This window comes from Sylvia atricapilla, chromosome 3 (genome assembly GCF_009819655.1).
Source record: "Sylvia atricapilla isolate bSylAtr1 chromosome 3, bSylAtr1.pri, whole genome shotgun sequence".
Lineage (NCBI taxonomy): Eukaryota > Metazoa > Chordata > Aves > Passeriformes > Sylviidae > Sylvia > Sylvia atricapilla.
In genome coordinates, this window is record NC_089142.1 from 44,652,562 (window position 1) to 44,668,001 (window position 15,440).

Here is a 15,440-nt window from a genome sequence, read left to right on the forward strand (position 1 = left end):
GTCTTCAAAGGGAAACTAATTTGATTTTTTAAATCAACTTTTATTGAGCCCAAGCTATTAGATTTTTTCTTTAGTCAAAACAAAAGCTCCTTTTTCTGTAACATGTTATCTGGAAATAAATATGCCTAAAAAGACAAATATTAAGATAGTTAAATATAATTAATAAAAGCTTTACAATAAAAATATTCATTAGTCATTATTATTTGTTCTAGTTGTATAACCTTTGCAAAAACAGGTAGAGCTGTACTCTACACATTGATTTGTTTTTCTAGCTTTGTGTCACTTCTTGTGCAACTGCAAATCATGTTAATATGGCCTTCCTGTATAATAAATTGAATGCGATAGTCTTTTATATTGTTAAAATGATTGTTGATAATCTAAAACTAAACCAAAAGAAATTTTTTGAAAATGTCTCATTTGGGTTTTTGTCTGTTTCTCCTTTTCTCCTGTAATTTTGAGCATCAGTAATTTTATTGAGCACAAGCTCTTAAAAAGTACACACTGAAAAATATTCAACAATTAAATTGTCTTACAATGCTTTCAAAGTACTAGCAAATAGTTGCAGTCTTGTCAATTAATGGAATAGTTTCCAAACATCTGAAACCCTTTCCAGCCACAGATTGATGATACAAATTTTTGATTACCCTATTAATAGAGATCTAAATGAAATCTAAAAGGGGCTCTTGTGTAAGAGCCATGCTTGCATATTTTCTGAGTGAGCTGGTACTACAGACCCAAGATATTACCCTTCTACTTTTTGGTCATGCATTTTCTTTCATATTTAATTAGTGTTTTGTACTGACTCCTCTATTTCTTTAACATGGTACTGTATTTTGAAAAAGTGCTTTAGATTCAAGTTGTTTAGCAATTACCCAGCTCCAAATGAGACCACAGGGTTGCAATTTTAATTTTCCTCTGTGTTAGCTCAGCCCATAGAGGTCTGAAAGTGAAGCACTTTGAAATAAGTGAATACTCTTCTGCAGTGTTTTTTGTGGATGTCAATTCAGTTTCATGGATTTGATTGAATTTTGGTAAGATCTCCAGTGTTTTAGAAACCGCTTCTTTTTTGAATTATACCTGCAAGTGGCTGTGCACAGTACTGGGGGAAAGAGAACTATTTCAAATTAAAAGTCTTAGCATTACTGGAAGTTTTTCCATAAAAATATATACTTGAGTAAAATAGATATCTGGAGTCATAATATATGTCCTGAATAATATTAATAAATTTAACATTTTTAAGCAGTATTCACTCCAGAAAGAAACTCACTTGAAAAAATGGTTACTTGAAAAAAGGCATACTTTGAAAGTATATTTTTAAATATTTATATATTTACACATACACAGACACATGCATGTGTATATATGATGATACATACTTTTGCTGTGACTCCATTGATCTTAATCATGTTTAAATCAGAGATGGCTTTGCTTTTAATATTCAAAGCTGAGAGAAATAGGGTGTACAATGTTCATGGGCTTTGCAGTACTGATTTTCTAAGTCCTAATACTTTATCTCTTTAGCAGATCTGCTCTAATAGGTCTTTAGTGCATATATCTATGAATAGTACAATACTGCTTAACTTTATATTCTTTTTTCCTAGGGCTGTTTGCTCAAATGGCTTAATGAGGGAAAGGATTTGTTTTGATGATGGTGGATTTGGAAACATTGAATCATTTTATGTATTCTGATAAAAAGGCACATGCTAGGGCTGGGAATGGGGATATTTTCACAATGATCTAAAAAAACCCCAAATCCAAAGCCCTGTGTGTGTGTTTTGCTTCTTATACAGAATTTGCACAATGGTAACATTACTTAGAAATCCTGAGCTAATGATTTAGTCAAAATGACACTTCACTGCTTAGTGCTACAGTTGTGGTTAAGTGTGACTACTTTTTCACTTTATCACAGCCATGTACTTGCTTTTATTTTACCCCATATCTGTACTTTATCTTTTTTCCTTGACTTGCAGCTCTTTGCTAAAACCAAACCACCAAAAGGTCTCTATGTCTATGGGGATGTTGGTAAGTTTCATTTGTATCCAGTGGAATCTTTTCTAAATTCATGCCTATTCAAATTCTGAAGTGTCTAAAAGCTTTATTGGTTTAATGGATTTTACAGGATGTAATGTTATGATGTTATTTAATATAATTATACTCTGAATGCAGGAAGCTGTTTGATTGGACCACATTACTATGTGTAGTTGTTTTCAGCCTTACACATTCACTAATATTTAAGAATGCAATTTAAGAATTTGGGAAGTAATTGTGGGAGAGAATCCATATATTCTAATTGCAACAGTGCAGCATGAAAACATACTTGCTTTCCAAATGAAATGCTAACATGTTTTATGGATGCGGGGGGGGGGGAGTAATTTGTGCAGCCTTTGGGCCATCTCTGTATTTTAAAACAGAAAAATAAAAATGTAGTTGTTCCAAGTTTTTGAACAGAAAATTCCTCAGAGCAGTCTGGTCTTTTACTTACCCTGGGGAAAATTAGAGTTTCATTAGGCCCAAGCTAACAAACAGTCATTACTGTAATCAGTACATACTGCTCTTAAATTAACTACCTGTTGAGTGGTTTTTATTGTTCTTATTTGAAGGCACAGGAAAGACAATGCTGATGGACATGTTCTATTCTCACTTAGAAGTAGAAAGGAAAAAGAGAGTCCATTTCCATGGCTTCATGTTGGATGTACACCAGAGTAAGTGCAGACACAGGTATTGACAAGAATTTTATAAAATACAGTACCTATTAAAAAGTCTATCTCATGTTCATATTAATCACTGTAATTTTATTTAAATATTTTAGCATAAAGAAAAGTAGAAAAAACTAGGAGAAATGTTAAAGCATTTTAACATTGTTTATCATACCAGTATAGATATTAATTGCATATTATTTCTCAAGTATCTTTTCTGTAAGAAAAATACACATAAGTCGAGTGTATTGGTTAGAATGAAATCCTTAACTAAATGTTTTCCAGGTACCAATTAGCCTACCTGAAATCTGAAGAAGGCAATGCTAAAACTGAAAATGTAAAGGTTAAACTCAATCTGTATTTTGAATAAACAATAACTAAATCAGATATAAATGCCAAGGAGAATGGGAACTATTCTGGTTGACTAACTTAATAAAACTATCAGTAATTTAGAGGAAAAAAGTAATAGAAACAAGAAACAAGTGCATCCTAAGTTTCAGGAAATTTTTTGATCACCTGAATAAGGGATTTTGTTTTGATAGGGATGCTGTTCTAGGTATTTCAAAACTTCCTTCTGTTTCTAAATTCTGTGACCTTATACTCTCAAATTGTTAACTATTGCTTTATTTTATTAGTGTTTCCTAGTGTTGTGACAGCTGCATTTTTCTTGGGAAGCTTTCATTGGTGTAAATAACTTGAGCCACTTTTTAGTGCCCACTTTTCTATCATTACTAGGTCACTTGAGATTTTCCATTTCTTGTCATTTGTCCTTAATCTTAACAAAGGGAGCTTCCTTCTGCAGGACCTTTTTTTCCTGAACCTTTGTTTACAGTCAGATGCAGTACAATCCATGAGACAGTAAAGTATGGATTTAATAATCTTACCTTGTGCCATTATCATCATATTCACATGTTGAAGTATAACTGTGTTGCTGTGTCTGCCTTCCTTCTGCTAAATGCATGATCTTATTTCAGACCAAGATAAAACTGCAATTTATATCAGTTTATAGAAGATAAAGTATAGGTGCATAGCATTCAAGATGTTTTTTACATTGGTTTTATGTCTTTTTAAACAAAGTCTAAAAGAATCACAAAATCTGTGAGCTTTTAACTGTTGTGTGGATGTGGTTGAAAAGTGTTTTACCTTCTTGAAACTGGGTTAAATTGGAAGCTTTCTTATTTTTACTGAACCAGTACAATTTTTATTTAGCTAAATAATTTTGTTCTTCCCATCTTAGAAAAAGAAATAAGAAATATTTGTTCTTTTCTGTTTTGTCATCTAAGGAATACATCGCCTTAAACAGAACTTACCAAAGAGAACAGCAGGATTTATGGCTAAATCATATGACCCAATTGCTCCTGTGGCAGAGGAAATAAGCAAAGAGGCTGCTCTCCTGTGTTTTGATGAGTTTCAGGTAAGAAGTCTCAGATTACTCCTTCACTTCAAGGGAAACCACATAAAATTACTTTTGATCTTAAAATATGATAGTTGTTACTGCTAATAAAGTATTTGAATCACAGGCCAGTAGTGACCCGTAGAAGTTGAAGACTAGAAGTCACTTTACAGTTTTGAAGATGGTGGGATTTGGTTTTTTTTCCTCAGTAGACAAGATGCAAGTTGGCAGCATAAGTCCCCTTACAGTGCTTTTGTTTACCAGTCTGGTCACTGATCATACAAGGAGGTGTTAGAGTTTGTCTAAAGGCTCATGAATACTTCAGGGCAGGGACCATCATCCTGTACTGAGTCTGTACAGTGCCACCTGATGCTTGCTTGCAACTGATCTTTGCTTTTGTAGTTCATATAATACAACAAACACTCTCAGTGGGATTAAGGATTTTAAGAAATGTCTACTGAATTAAATGTGAAAATTAAAAATAAGTGTATAAAATGGTCTTTGCCCAAGCTAACTCAATTATTTCATTTGTTTTATGCAGCTTGTGAATATTAAAGGCATATCATGAACTTAAATATAAAATTCTTTATAAAAATGTTAAATAAAAATCTAGAAGTATTTGGCAGCTTTAACCAGCTGATTTTTTTTTTTCAATTCAGAGGGAAAATGCAGAGCAAGATAACTAACCAATCTATGTTAGTTCTCAAATCACCAACAGTAAAATAATCTATTAATTGTAAATTGTCTGTTATGGTGTTAAATTAATACATTTCTGAAATGGATGGAGCAGTTTGTACCTCCTTGCTATTATTTTGCAAACCTGCGTCCTTGAAGAAATAACTGTTCTGTAGTCGGCTCCCATGAGGGGAATTTTGGTCAAGTAACAGTTGTTCTTGTTTTAAGTTCCTCTTGCATTTTTCAAGCAGAGGTGGTCCTTTAACCTGTGGTTTCAGAATGTCATTGCAATTGCTGCTGTTTGATCATTTAATTTGTGCTCTGTCCAATGAATGTGGTTATACTGGGCTTCCAAAACCTGAGTGTAAAATCTAAATACAGAGACAATTGTACTTACACTGGGAAGAAACGGGAAGGTTTGGAGAGGGAGGTGTTAACTGTCACAGCATTAAATGCTCAAATGGTAGGAAATGGCTGTACCATGTATTAATGTAAATACCTGCTTTTCTGTGTGCTCGCTGCTTTGATGTTAGTATTGAGGTGTTTACAGTCTATCTGTCATGTTTCCACATTTTAAAGGGAGACACACTGGTATTTTTTGTTCCCAAATTGATTGCCTGCTCCCCCTGCTGACTCGCTTGAGGTACACCAATGACTTCAATTGTAAAAATCACCTGTTCTGTTGAACTGTCACAGTTGGGAAATTAATACAAGAACTATAATTTAAAGTGTGTTTCTAAGACTTTGAATTAATAAGGAAATTTTTAAAATCTACTTGGTTTGGGTATACTTATTTTCTAAATTGGCAGATTTCTGAATGACTGGATTTCTCGCCTGATTTTCTGTAACGTGGAACTCTACACACGTTTTGACTGTTTAAGAGGAATTCCAGCTTTCTGAAATTTTGCAAAAGGCACTGAATTTGGAATAAGAAACCTTTTGCTTTAATAATCATAAAGTAGTGCAGTGACTGGAAGAGGAGCTCACATGGTGACACAAATAATATTATTAATAAGGAGCCATATTTAATTTGGGACATTTGTAGCTCATTTCTGCACTGGAAACCCATGGCTTTATTTCCCTGCAGTCTGATTTACTCATATTAAAAGAATTGCTAGATTAAAATGAAACTGGGAAGAGCTGCAGGCTTAGAACATACACTGCTCTGACTTCTGGACAAAGCAAGTCTCTGTTTTGACAGATGAAAAGTGAGGGTGTTTTGGCAAAATAATTATGTGTGGAGGCAACATCAGAAAACTATTGAGATTTGCTTTAAACACGTCAAGTTGCTTTCAGATGCCTGCTGAACAAAAAAAGGAGAATAAGTTGAAATTATTTATTTATTTTTCTTTAGAACAGAAGCATCGCTGAGTGGTATTTTAAACAGGGACAGCAGAACATATTGTCAATGCCCATTTTGCAGAGGAAACCAAATGCAGAACTTCAAAAGACAAAAGCATTGCTGAGTTTGCATTTTCCTCATTTACAATGGGCTAAAGCAAAACAGAAGTATTTTGAAGTGAATCTTCCTGCAAAGCCCAGAGAACTATTAAAGTGGAGAGTTGACTAATTGCTCTAGAAAAAATATTTCAGTACTTCTTTTAAAAGTAATTTTCTGTGTTCCAAAGTATTGTTGTATTTAAAAAATAATTGTATTTTAATGTTTCTTTGTGCAAATACTGTGTGATGACCAGGACTTCAGCGATGCCACACTGCTTCTATGTTTGTCCATTTTGAAGCAGGATTTTGTCAGCAGTTGTTTGAGCCCCAGGCTATCAGGTTATTAAAGCATTGCTATATCTTACTGATCTTTGTCATACAAGTTTATTAGAAATATTTAAGTATTTTTTTTAATCACAAAACTCTTAAGGCATTCTAAAAATGTCTTCATTTTGAAGAAACCCCCTAAAATTAAGCCATTTGTAATTATGATATTTCAGAACACAGGGATGGCTAGCAGTGACCAAATAACTATACACAGGTAATTAGAAGCTCTAATTTTGGTACAGGTCTGTAACTTATGTAGTATTGATAGTGAAACCAGAGTCCCTCCTTGAGAAGCTGAGCCATCATGCAGAGTTAGCCTTAAAGTACCAATGGTACCATTTGGACTACAAAAGTGAACTAACAATTTTAGGGAGTTTTTACTAACCTGCATTCTATTAAAAGCCTCTAATAAAAATTAGGCCCTTATTTTTGTGCTAATACTAATTGCTGATAATACATGCTTATGTTTGTCATTCATTACGTGGACCTGCACCAATCAGTGGCTGACTGAGTCTCAGGCACTTACATATGTAAATTAACTATCAGTCTAGTGTCTTTCCTATTTTTTTCTTTCTTCTCTTAAATGCTAATGAAATTTCTCCATTCTCTCCCCTAGCAGGCTCTCCTTATTGGTAATTGGTAGTCTTTGCTTTTATTATCAGTTGCAACAAATGCTGGATACAGTAAAAAGAATGAGAACTTAAATCCTTTAATTACTGTCTTCTACCTGCTTCACCATGTAGAAATTTTTTCTTTCCTAAAGTGTATTAGGTAAAAAGAGCTCATATTTGGATCCTGGTCCTCAAAATGGCTTTTGCATTTTTTGACAGAACTTACAAGAGGGTTTTTTGTGTTATTGCTGGGTTTTTTGTTGTTGTTTTGTTTTGTTTTGTAATGGAGCTCAGAATTCTGCATCAAATAACAGTTTTTGTTAATAAGAGAATGTTATTGTTTTGTTTTATGTGAGCATTAGTACTCTTTCATACCCTGTTTCCTAAAGGTAGCATGCTTTGTAGCACTATTAAACAAAAAGGTTTGTAACCAAATTACTTCTAGAATAAAATTTTAAAACTTGGCTTTTAGGTGTGCTTTGTGGTACAAGAAATTCAGTTACCCCTAAGATGCATATTTATAGTGATTCCTTGTGAGTCCTGGTTTTTTAGCAATGGGACGAGTTCCTAAATTTTAGTATCCAGAAGAAATAAATTATTGATAAGTGAAACATAAGCAAGTGTATTAAACATACACTACAATAGGGAATTACTATTCTTTTTAATATCAGATCTTAGGGAGCAGAGATATGCAAATCTGAGGCATGTGTTACAGATTGTGTAAAAGTTTGTTTTTTAAAATGGAAAAAAATCCTTATTAAGGCATTCATAGGACAAAATGAAAGAATATTTGGAAGAAGGAAACTACTGTTTATATATTGTTCATTCAGAACATTATTGCTTCAAAATAACTGCCAGAAATGTAATCTAAGTCTTTTACCTAAGTCTCTAATGTAGATTTTTTTTTCCTGCCCAGAAAAGTAGTTTAGAAGTGGGAGAATGATGGGGGATGGAGGGAGTGTGGAGTAGAAGAAAACATTATGCTGGGTAAAATCTTTCTGCATATGTGTTGCCATCACAGCACACTCATCTAAGGTGGTGAAAACAGTAATCTGTCAATCTCTTGTGTCATGGGAATGTTTAACTCCCAACATGCCACCAGTGGTTTATTTCCTCAGAACTGGGATCTGTTTTGGCAAGCCGAAATGCAACAAGTGTCTTTATAATAACTACAGGGACTGCAGGAAATTCTAGTGTAATGATCATAGAGGTGGTTTATGTATTAAGATGGTGAAGTCCTGTAAATTGCTGCTTTTTCAGAAAAAATTTACTCCTGTAAATTGCTGCTTTTTCAGAAAAACTTTACTTTTTAAAATTGCATTGTTCCTGTATCCTTTTATTTCTTGGTTCTAGAAAGCAAATTTGTTAAGCTAAAATTAAGATACTTAAAGAAATTTTACTTAATGTCTTATCTTGTAGGCATTTTTTCTTCCTTACCCCTCCCCAGTATCACTTGTCCTACCCATTTTATTTTTTCATTTGTGTTTTGTGCCTGAAGGTTAGAAGAGGCTGACTGTGCTGGAAGTGACTGCCTGCCTTTTGATTATTCATGGACAGTAATAGAAGGCACTTAAAAAGAACAATGAAATTGCTTATTTTTGTGATGGGCCATCTGTTGAATTGTTTTTTGCAACAATCACACAATAGTATCTATGTCATATCATTCTATTTTCAACAGCAGCTGATTATGTATAGTTGGCTACTTGTCTTTATTTCTGAAGTCCCATGATCATTTTAAATTCACCTCTGCAAACCTTTGCCTCAAAGGTAATAGAAATGTAAAACAGCCGGTGTGTATCTCATTTTATCTTCTGGGTTTTTTCATGTTGTTCCTAATGAAGTAGGCTCTTAAATGTTTAGGTCTGTTTTCTGTGTCCCCCACCTGTAGTTTTATAATAGAAGTTAACATGGAATCATTTAGCAATTGGTAAAGAAATGGTGGAGTTCTGCAGTAAAGAGTGGGCAAGTTTTGAAAGACTGTGGTACATTCACTGCTTATTAATTATCCCTTTTATTTTTTTCTCACCAAGCAATAATTAGAATCTTTTTCCGTGGCTTTCACTAACAAGCATTTTCCTAGCTACAAAGCCACTTGCAGATCTATTGCAGCAGAAGCTGAAAGCAAGATAAAACAAATGTGTTGTCTTCTCAGGTCACTGACATTGCTGATGCCATGATTCTGAAGCAGCTTTTTGAAAATCTCTTCCAAAATGGGGTTGTCGTTGTGGCAACATCTAACAGGCCGCCAGAAGGTAAAAACAAACATTCTACCAGTATTACCCAAATCCAATGAATCTCAGTATCTTACAAAACAACTGTATTTATATAATACAGTATTTAATACTAATGAATTCTCTAGACTGCAAGAGCCAGAGATAGTCCGGCTTGTGCCCTGCTATTTCTTTTCTTAAAGAGGAAAGTTTTTTCAATTAATCTCACCCCTCCTTTATCTCAAATGCAGAGTGTTCCTTCCTCCACCACTCTCAAAGCCTTCTGTATTTTCTGATCTCTGTCCCATACAAACCGTTGAGAGGGTGTTTGGGCACAGGGCAGTTGAGGAAGAGTAAAATATCACCTGTTTTGAACGTGTTTAAGGATAGGAAAATATCAGATCCTGCAAAAGAAGGGGAATGAGATCACATTCCTTTCCAGTTTCTAACTCAAACTTGCAGATGTGGTCCACCAGCTTGAAGGAGAGCCACTTACCAGGATGCCATTCTTGCATTGTTACAAGCTGGTTTGAGGGAATTAAGTGGAGAGTTGTTTCCATTTCTGTGTCTAAGTAGATCCTTCTACAAAGTTGCCAAATCTGTATGGGTTTTAACCATGCAGTAACTGTAAGTTTTTGTAGAGAAGTAAAATGCGTGTATTGTATATCATTTCCAGTTAGCATAATGCATAAACTTTAATAACATTTCAGATTGATCAATTTCAAATACTGAAGAGGGACCTTAATTGTTAACTGTAACAACCATTAATTTTCCTACCCAAATTAATTGAGTAAAAGACAGTTTTAATAATGGACAATTCTACAGTGAACTTTATCTTAGCAAAAAATTTTAAAAAACACCCCACAACCAGAAAAACCGACCCAAATGTTTTTATTAGGGGAGAAAAATTATTTCCCATTGGCTTATTTTCCTTTTTTGCACAAACAAGATGAAATTGTAACTACTGCAGTTGTGTTGACTACAGATAGACTGAATGTTGGTGCTTTGCTCACTTGAGAGGTTTTTTGAAGCACTGCTCTTTAAAGTTTAGGAGAATTTTTTATCATAACTTCAGGATTGTAGCCAATGATTTAAATCAAGATGTCATTTTGTGACCTTTATTGTTGTATGGGTGTTTTTCATATATATTATAATCGCTGTATCAACCTGAAATAAATCCACCTGTATTAAGTACCCTGGAGAGTGTCAAGAACAGCATTTCCAGAGCTGAGCTGTGTTACAGTCCAGGTGTTGGCTTATGCCTCTCTCTCTTCTTTGGTCACTATTTGTGGGTGCTCATGGTGTGTCTGACATCCCCCTGCAGGAAAGGGAGTTGGATTAGTGTAATATACCACACCAAGATTTAAGATTGAATGGAGAGATTTGTTTCTTGTGGATACAAGTGGGAAAGTGGCTTTTTCATTAGAGAGCAGATTTGTCCATCCAATGGTGATACATGTATCTGTGTTGAAATCCTGCCCCAGGAGAATGTCAGGGGAAATACTGAGATTATATTTGTGAAGTCCTGGCTTCATTTCTCCACCAGAATTACTGTTTATTTTTCTGATCCTCATGAAACAGAGACATGATACAAAGCTTATGGCCCTATTAGCTAGAAGAACTAATGGGAGTAGCTGTCTTTACACTACGTATGTAAATAAGCAATTGATTGCTATATATTTTAACAAATGTAATACCATCCCGATCTGCTGAGTTGGGAATGAGCATGATACGTGGCTTCCTAGAACTTTGTGAGTAATTAGGGTAATGGAATTGCCTTTACTGATAATTTTTCTAAATGTTTCCATGTACATATCCAGTTTTGTGAAAGCCATTCTCTAGGTGCCCTGTTGGTGTTCGTGGATGCAGCATCTTCTGTCCATCATGGGGTGTTGGTAAATCATAAAAGCTTTAGTGTAGCTGTAGCCTTCAGGCTTTCTGGGAAATATAAAGGGTAATCATAACCTGGCATGTACTTTATGTGGAATTTGGTGATATCTCTGCCAGCTATTGGTATTCTCCTGTTCATTCCTTCTGTCAGTTACAGGTGCTAAGCTGACTCTTTCTAAGGCTTCCAAATATTAATGAAACAGAGCAGATCATCATACAGTTTTAAGTGATTGCATTTTCAAAGAAGTTATTCTGTTATGAACTTGTTGGGCAGTTGGATAATTTCCAGAGAAGAAAAGTTTATATTGTATAAATATATAGATATAAGTAAGATGAAAACTGCTGCTTTTCAGTTTTTGTTAATTTGTGTTTTATTTGATGATGCAGATCTGCATTTGTTACATAACACACTATTTTTTTTTTTTCTTTATTCAGTTGTGTTTTTAGCAACTTTGCCGAAGTTTACATATTTAATTTTCAGTTTTTTGGCCTTAGGGGTGATGGTTTTTCTTGCTTTCGAAGAGGGGATGTACCTCGCAGAATTGCTAGAAGATAAAATGTACCACAGTACATCAAACAAGAATGATGATAACTTAGTAAAGACAGATTGTGTATTTTTAGTTTATGTGGGGTTTTTGTCCTCTGCCAAATACTTGGGTTTAGCAGTTTCATAGTTTAGCCTTACAGTCTACACCAATGTACACCCAGCATTACAAATATTTTTTAAACCCTTACTTTAAAACAGATGCTTCTGTAATTTCTTTTGCTAGAATTCGTTACATGTCATTAGAGATCTAAGTAATTTTTTGCTCCCTGCCATTTTCACACTTCCTCAGGATGTCTGTTTCTTCCTTAGGATTGTATTGAATTTTCATACACTAAAAGAAGATAAATGGATTTTAGCTCTCTTTTTCTGCCTTTTGTTCCTCCTACTGCCTCTAGCAACACTGAGGTTTTTTTGCTAGACTGGAAGACGAGACGACATTATTAAGACTCGGTAGCAAAATGGTGCTGATTTCTTTTCTTTCAGATCTCTATAAAAATGGTCTTCAGAGGGCTAATTTTGTACCATTCATTGCTGTGCTGAAGGTAAGGAGAGCCACTCGTTCAATGCTTTTCATTTTTGCCCGCTTTATTAATGATTTTGTAGATTTGTAGAGAATTGCTTTCATGCAAGTTTCCAGATTATATATATCTGCTTTAACTATTTAGAGCAAAACTAATTGAAGGTAAGGCAAGAAGAGAAATTTTCCTTCTGGAATTAACATGTTTTTAAGGCTGGACTTTTTTAGCATGACAAAAAGTTCTCTTTTTGACTAAAGCAGCAGAAAGTGTTTGTTTGGATAAGACTTCCTGGTGAATGTATGCTGTGTAACATAGTGTCCCTCTAATTTATACTGTGTTGTGCTTGTAGATATCTTACATTTATAATGCTGGAACAACTTCCTGTTACTTTGATGTAAGGAAAGTAGGGTTTATTCTCTACCCCTCAATTACCTTGTTTCTGGGTCTTTCTTGTGTATAAGTAGTTTTTTTCAATGGCTGTTTGTGAGGCTTCCCATAACGTTCAACGAGCAGTGGCTCTGAAGCAAGTTTCCCTCTGTCTACATGTTGTGTTGTGGGAGGTCAAAACTATAAGAGCTTCATTTAAATTAAAAAATGGAGGCTCCTTCCTCTGTGAATAACACAATTGGTGCTTATTTTGCTGTTAAAAAGAGCATAAGCTGAAATGGCATTTTTAAGTTCTGGACAAGTTACAGATATTTTTTTATTCACAAGCACATTAGTATAGTTATGTTACTGAGGGCTAATATACAGTTCTTGTATCCTGCTCTGCCTGGATTGACATGACATGTGAAATGGAAGTAACAGCATTTCTGTACCTCAGAGAAGTATTGCTAGAATAAATACATAAATTATGTTAACTATATTGGTATCTAGGATAAAAGAATTGTAAGGTAGAGTTTAGGTAGGTTTATCTTTGTACTAGGAAATTTGGAATTGCTGAATTGATGCATTGACTGGGTGTTTCTGCTCAGGTGGTCAGTAGTAAAGCATCTGACAGTGCCTTGCATTTTCAGTGGGCTCTTTCGGAATCTTAAAATTGCTTAATTGCCTAAGAATCTTTGAAAATGCCATCTAATGCTGACATTTGTACAGTTGCCAGGTTTAAAAGTTAATATGCCATTGACATGGTTATGGCACTCCTTTGCATATCAGAATGGCTGTGTATGAAGTCAGGGAAGTTACCAGTGAGAGCAGGTCTTACCTGGATGGCTTTAGAAAAGTAAGGAACATAAAAATAAATTAACAACCACTTCTGTTTCAGATTCTTGCAAAGGGTTTATTTTGTAGCTGGCTGCATTGGATGAGAGCTCCCAATCTTAGAGTATTTTCAGGCATAGAAGTAGTTTCATATGCATTTGCTTTTTGAAATGCAGCAACCATGGCAAATCATTCTTTTCTATATGTTTTTCTTTGTTGACTCCTAGTTTTCTCCGTGATAAACGTTAGGCTCTTTGATTTCAGTGATCATCAGGCTTTAAGAATACGTATCATATATGCTTATTTGTAGTTTCCCCTTTTCTCTTTATAGCTAGTTGAATTAAAAAAATGAAATGTAGTTTATGCATCTGAACACCTCATCAGGACTGGGAAGGTAATCAAAATTTTTTAGTAAGGAACAGATGGAAGACTGAGAGAAGTGGTAAAGGTGGCTTAGTCTAGAGAATGGAGTACTGCAAAAAAAAACCAAAACAAGTAGCACAACCCAGACGTGAGGCAGATGAATATTATCATCATAATGAATGAAGGGAGAAGCAAATGTTAATGTAATTCACAAGGGCCTTTCTAAAATACTGGATTTCCTGTCGTTGTTCTTTTTCCCAGCACCTTTGTGTTTTAACACTACTCTAAATATATGTGCCTTCAATGTCACTTTAATAAATATTACAAATGTAACATTATTCATTCCCAAAGACATAATGACCAAAAGGTGGATCAGAGGCAGCTTATTCACAAAATGCTTCTCTGACCCTGGTTGGAAAGGATAAGAACATGATATTAAAATTATTAATCAATAAATATCAAAATGTACATTTTTAATTCAATACAGCAGAAGTCAGCATTTAAAAATCACATTGGAATGTATTCTAGAGTAAGATTTTAACCATTGACCTTTATGTTACAAAGGTGTGGGTAGAACTACACTGATACTCTGGCTTTGGTGGTTTGAGAAATACAGATTTAGGCCTCCCTGATGTGTGTAGAATCTGTGTGATGGCATTGGTGTGAATGGATAAAATAGCTTCCATCTCAGCTGTGCATAGTTCCGTGACTAGAAAATGTAAATATGATTTCTTCTAGGATTTTCATGAAAATGTGAAGGCATATACTGCATTGGTTGCTTGCAAATGTTTGATTTACTGTCTTCTCAACCTTTTCCTCACTCAAGCCATGTGTGTCTGTTTAATGTCGGTCTCATCTGACCTGTACCCCAGTACTGGCATTGACAGCTGGGACTAACTCCTGTCTTAGTTTTCTGTGGGCTCAGAGCCTCCCAGAGGGCTTTTGTCTGGGGTTTAGCAGGATTGAATAGGTGGGTTGGTTTTGTTTGGGGTTTTGTTTTTTTTTTTTCCAGTAATTAACTTTTTTGATCATAAATTGTAAAATTAAACTTGAGCACTAAAAGTAGTTCAAGTTCAACACAGGCATTTCAAATTCCTTTAAATGTTCTTGGGAAGGTGGAATGAATGGAAAATATTGGCACTATATTTCTCTGAAGAGATGCTTCACTTGAAATAGGTTTCAGGCTCTTTTCATTTCTCATCAGTGGAACACATGGTTTCTAGATACCTGGGTAACTGTTATATAAATGTCTTTTCTTGTCTTCATATGATCCAAAGTAATGGTTTCTTCCCTAGAGCTACAGTTACCCATGTTCATCTTCGATTTGGTTTTTATTTTCTTCAGTCTGTGTAATTCCAGTATCTGTGTTTGAGTTCCTGTTTCCTAAAAACTTCTTAAAAAGTTCCTATTTCTCACAGTTTCTGTGGAATAAGCAAAAGGGTGAAATAGCACTCCAGGGAAAACACAGTTATCTTCCAAAGTTTGTCCATATTGTCTTTCTAGGTGGTAGATTACTGGGCCAAGTGACTGTCGTGTGAGGTTGCAACTGAAAAGTTCCAATTTTTAGAGC

General features: G+C 34.7%; 1 protein-coding gene across 3 annotated transcripts in view; it reads left to right on the forward strand.

Annotated features, from left to right (window-relative positions):
- AFG1L (AFG1 like ATPase) overlaps nt 1–15,440 on the forward strand; it is a 62,984-nt gene that overhangs the window by 14,742 nt on the left and 32,802 nt on the right. For 2 of the 3 annotated variants that reach the window (XM_066315222.1, XM_066315223.1), the window contains exons 3-7: nt 1,971–2,022; nt 2,601–2,702; nt 3,980–4,110; nt 9,295–9,394; nt 12,273–12,331. In XM_066315222.1, coding sequence (XP_066171319.1) covers nt 1,971–2,022; nt 2,601–2,702; nt 3,980–4,110; nt 9,295–9,394; nt 12,273–12,331 — 444 coding nt within the window. The remainder of the gene's footprint in view (nt 1–1,970; nt 2,023–2,600; nt 2,703–3,979; nt 4,111–9,294; nt 9,395–12,272; nt 12,332–15,440) is intronic. The other variant, XM_066315224.1, reaches the window with a different exon arrangement.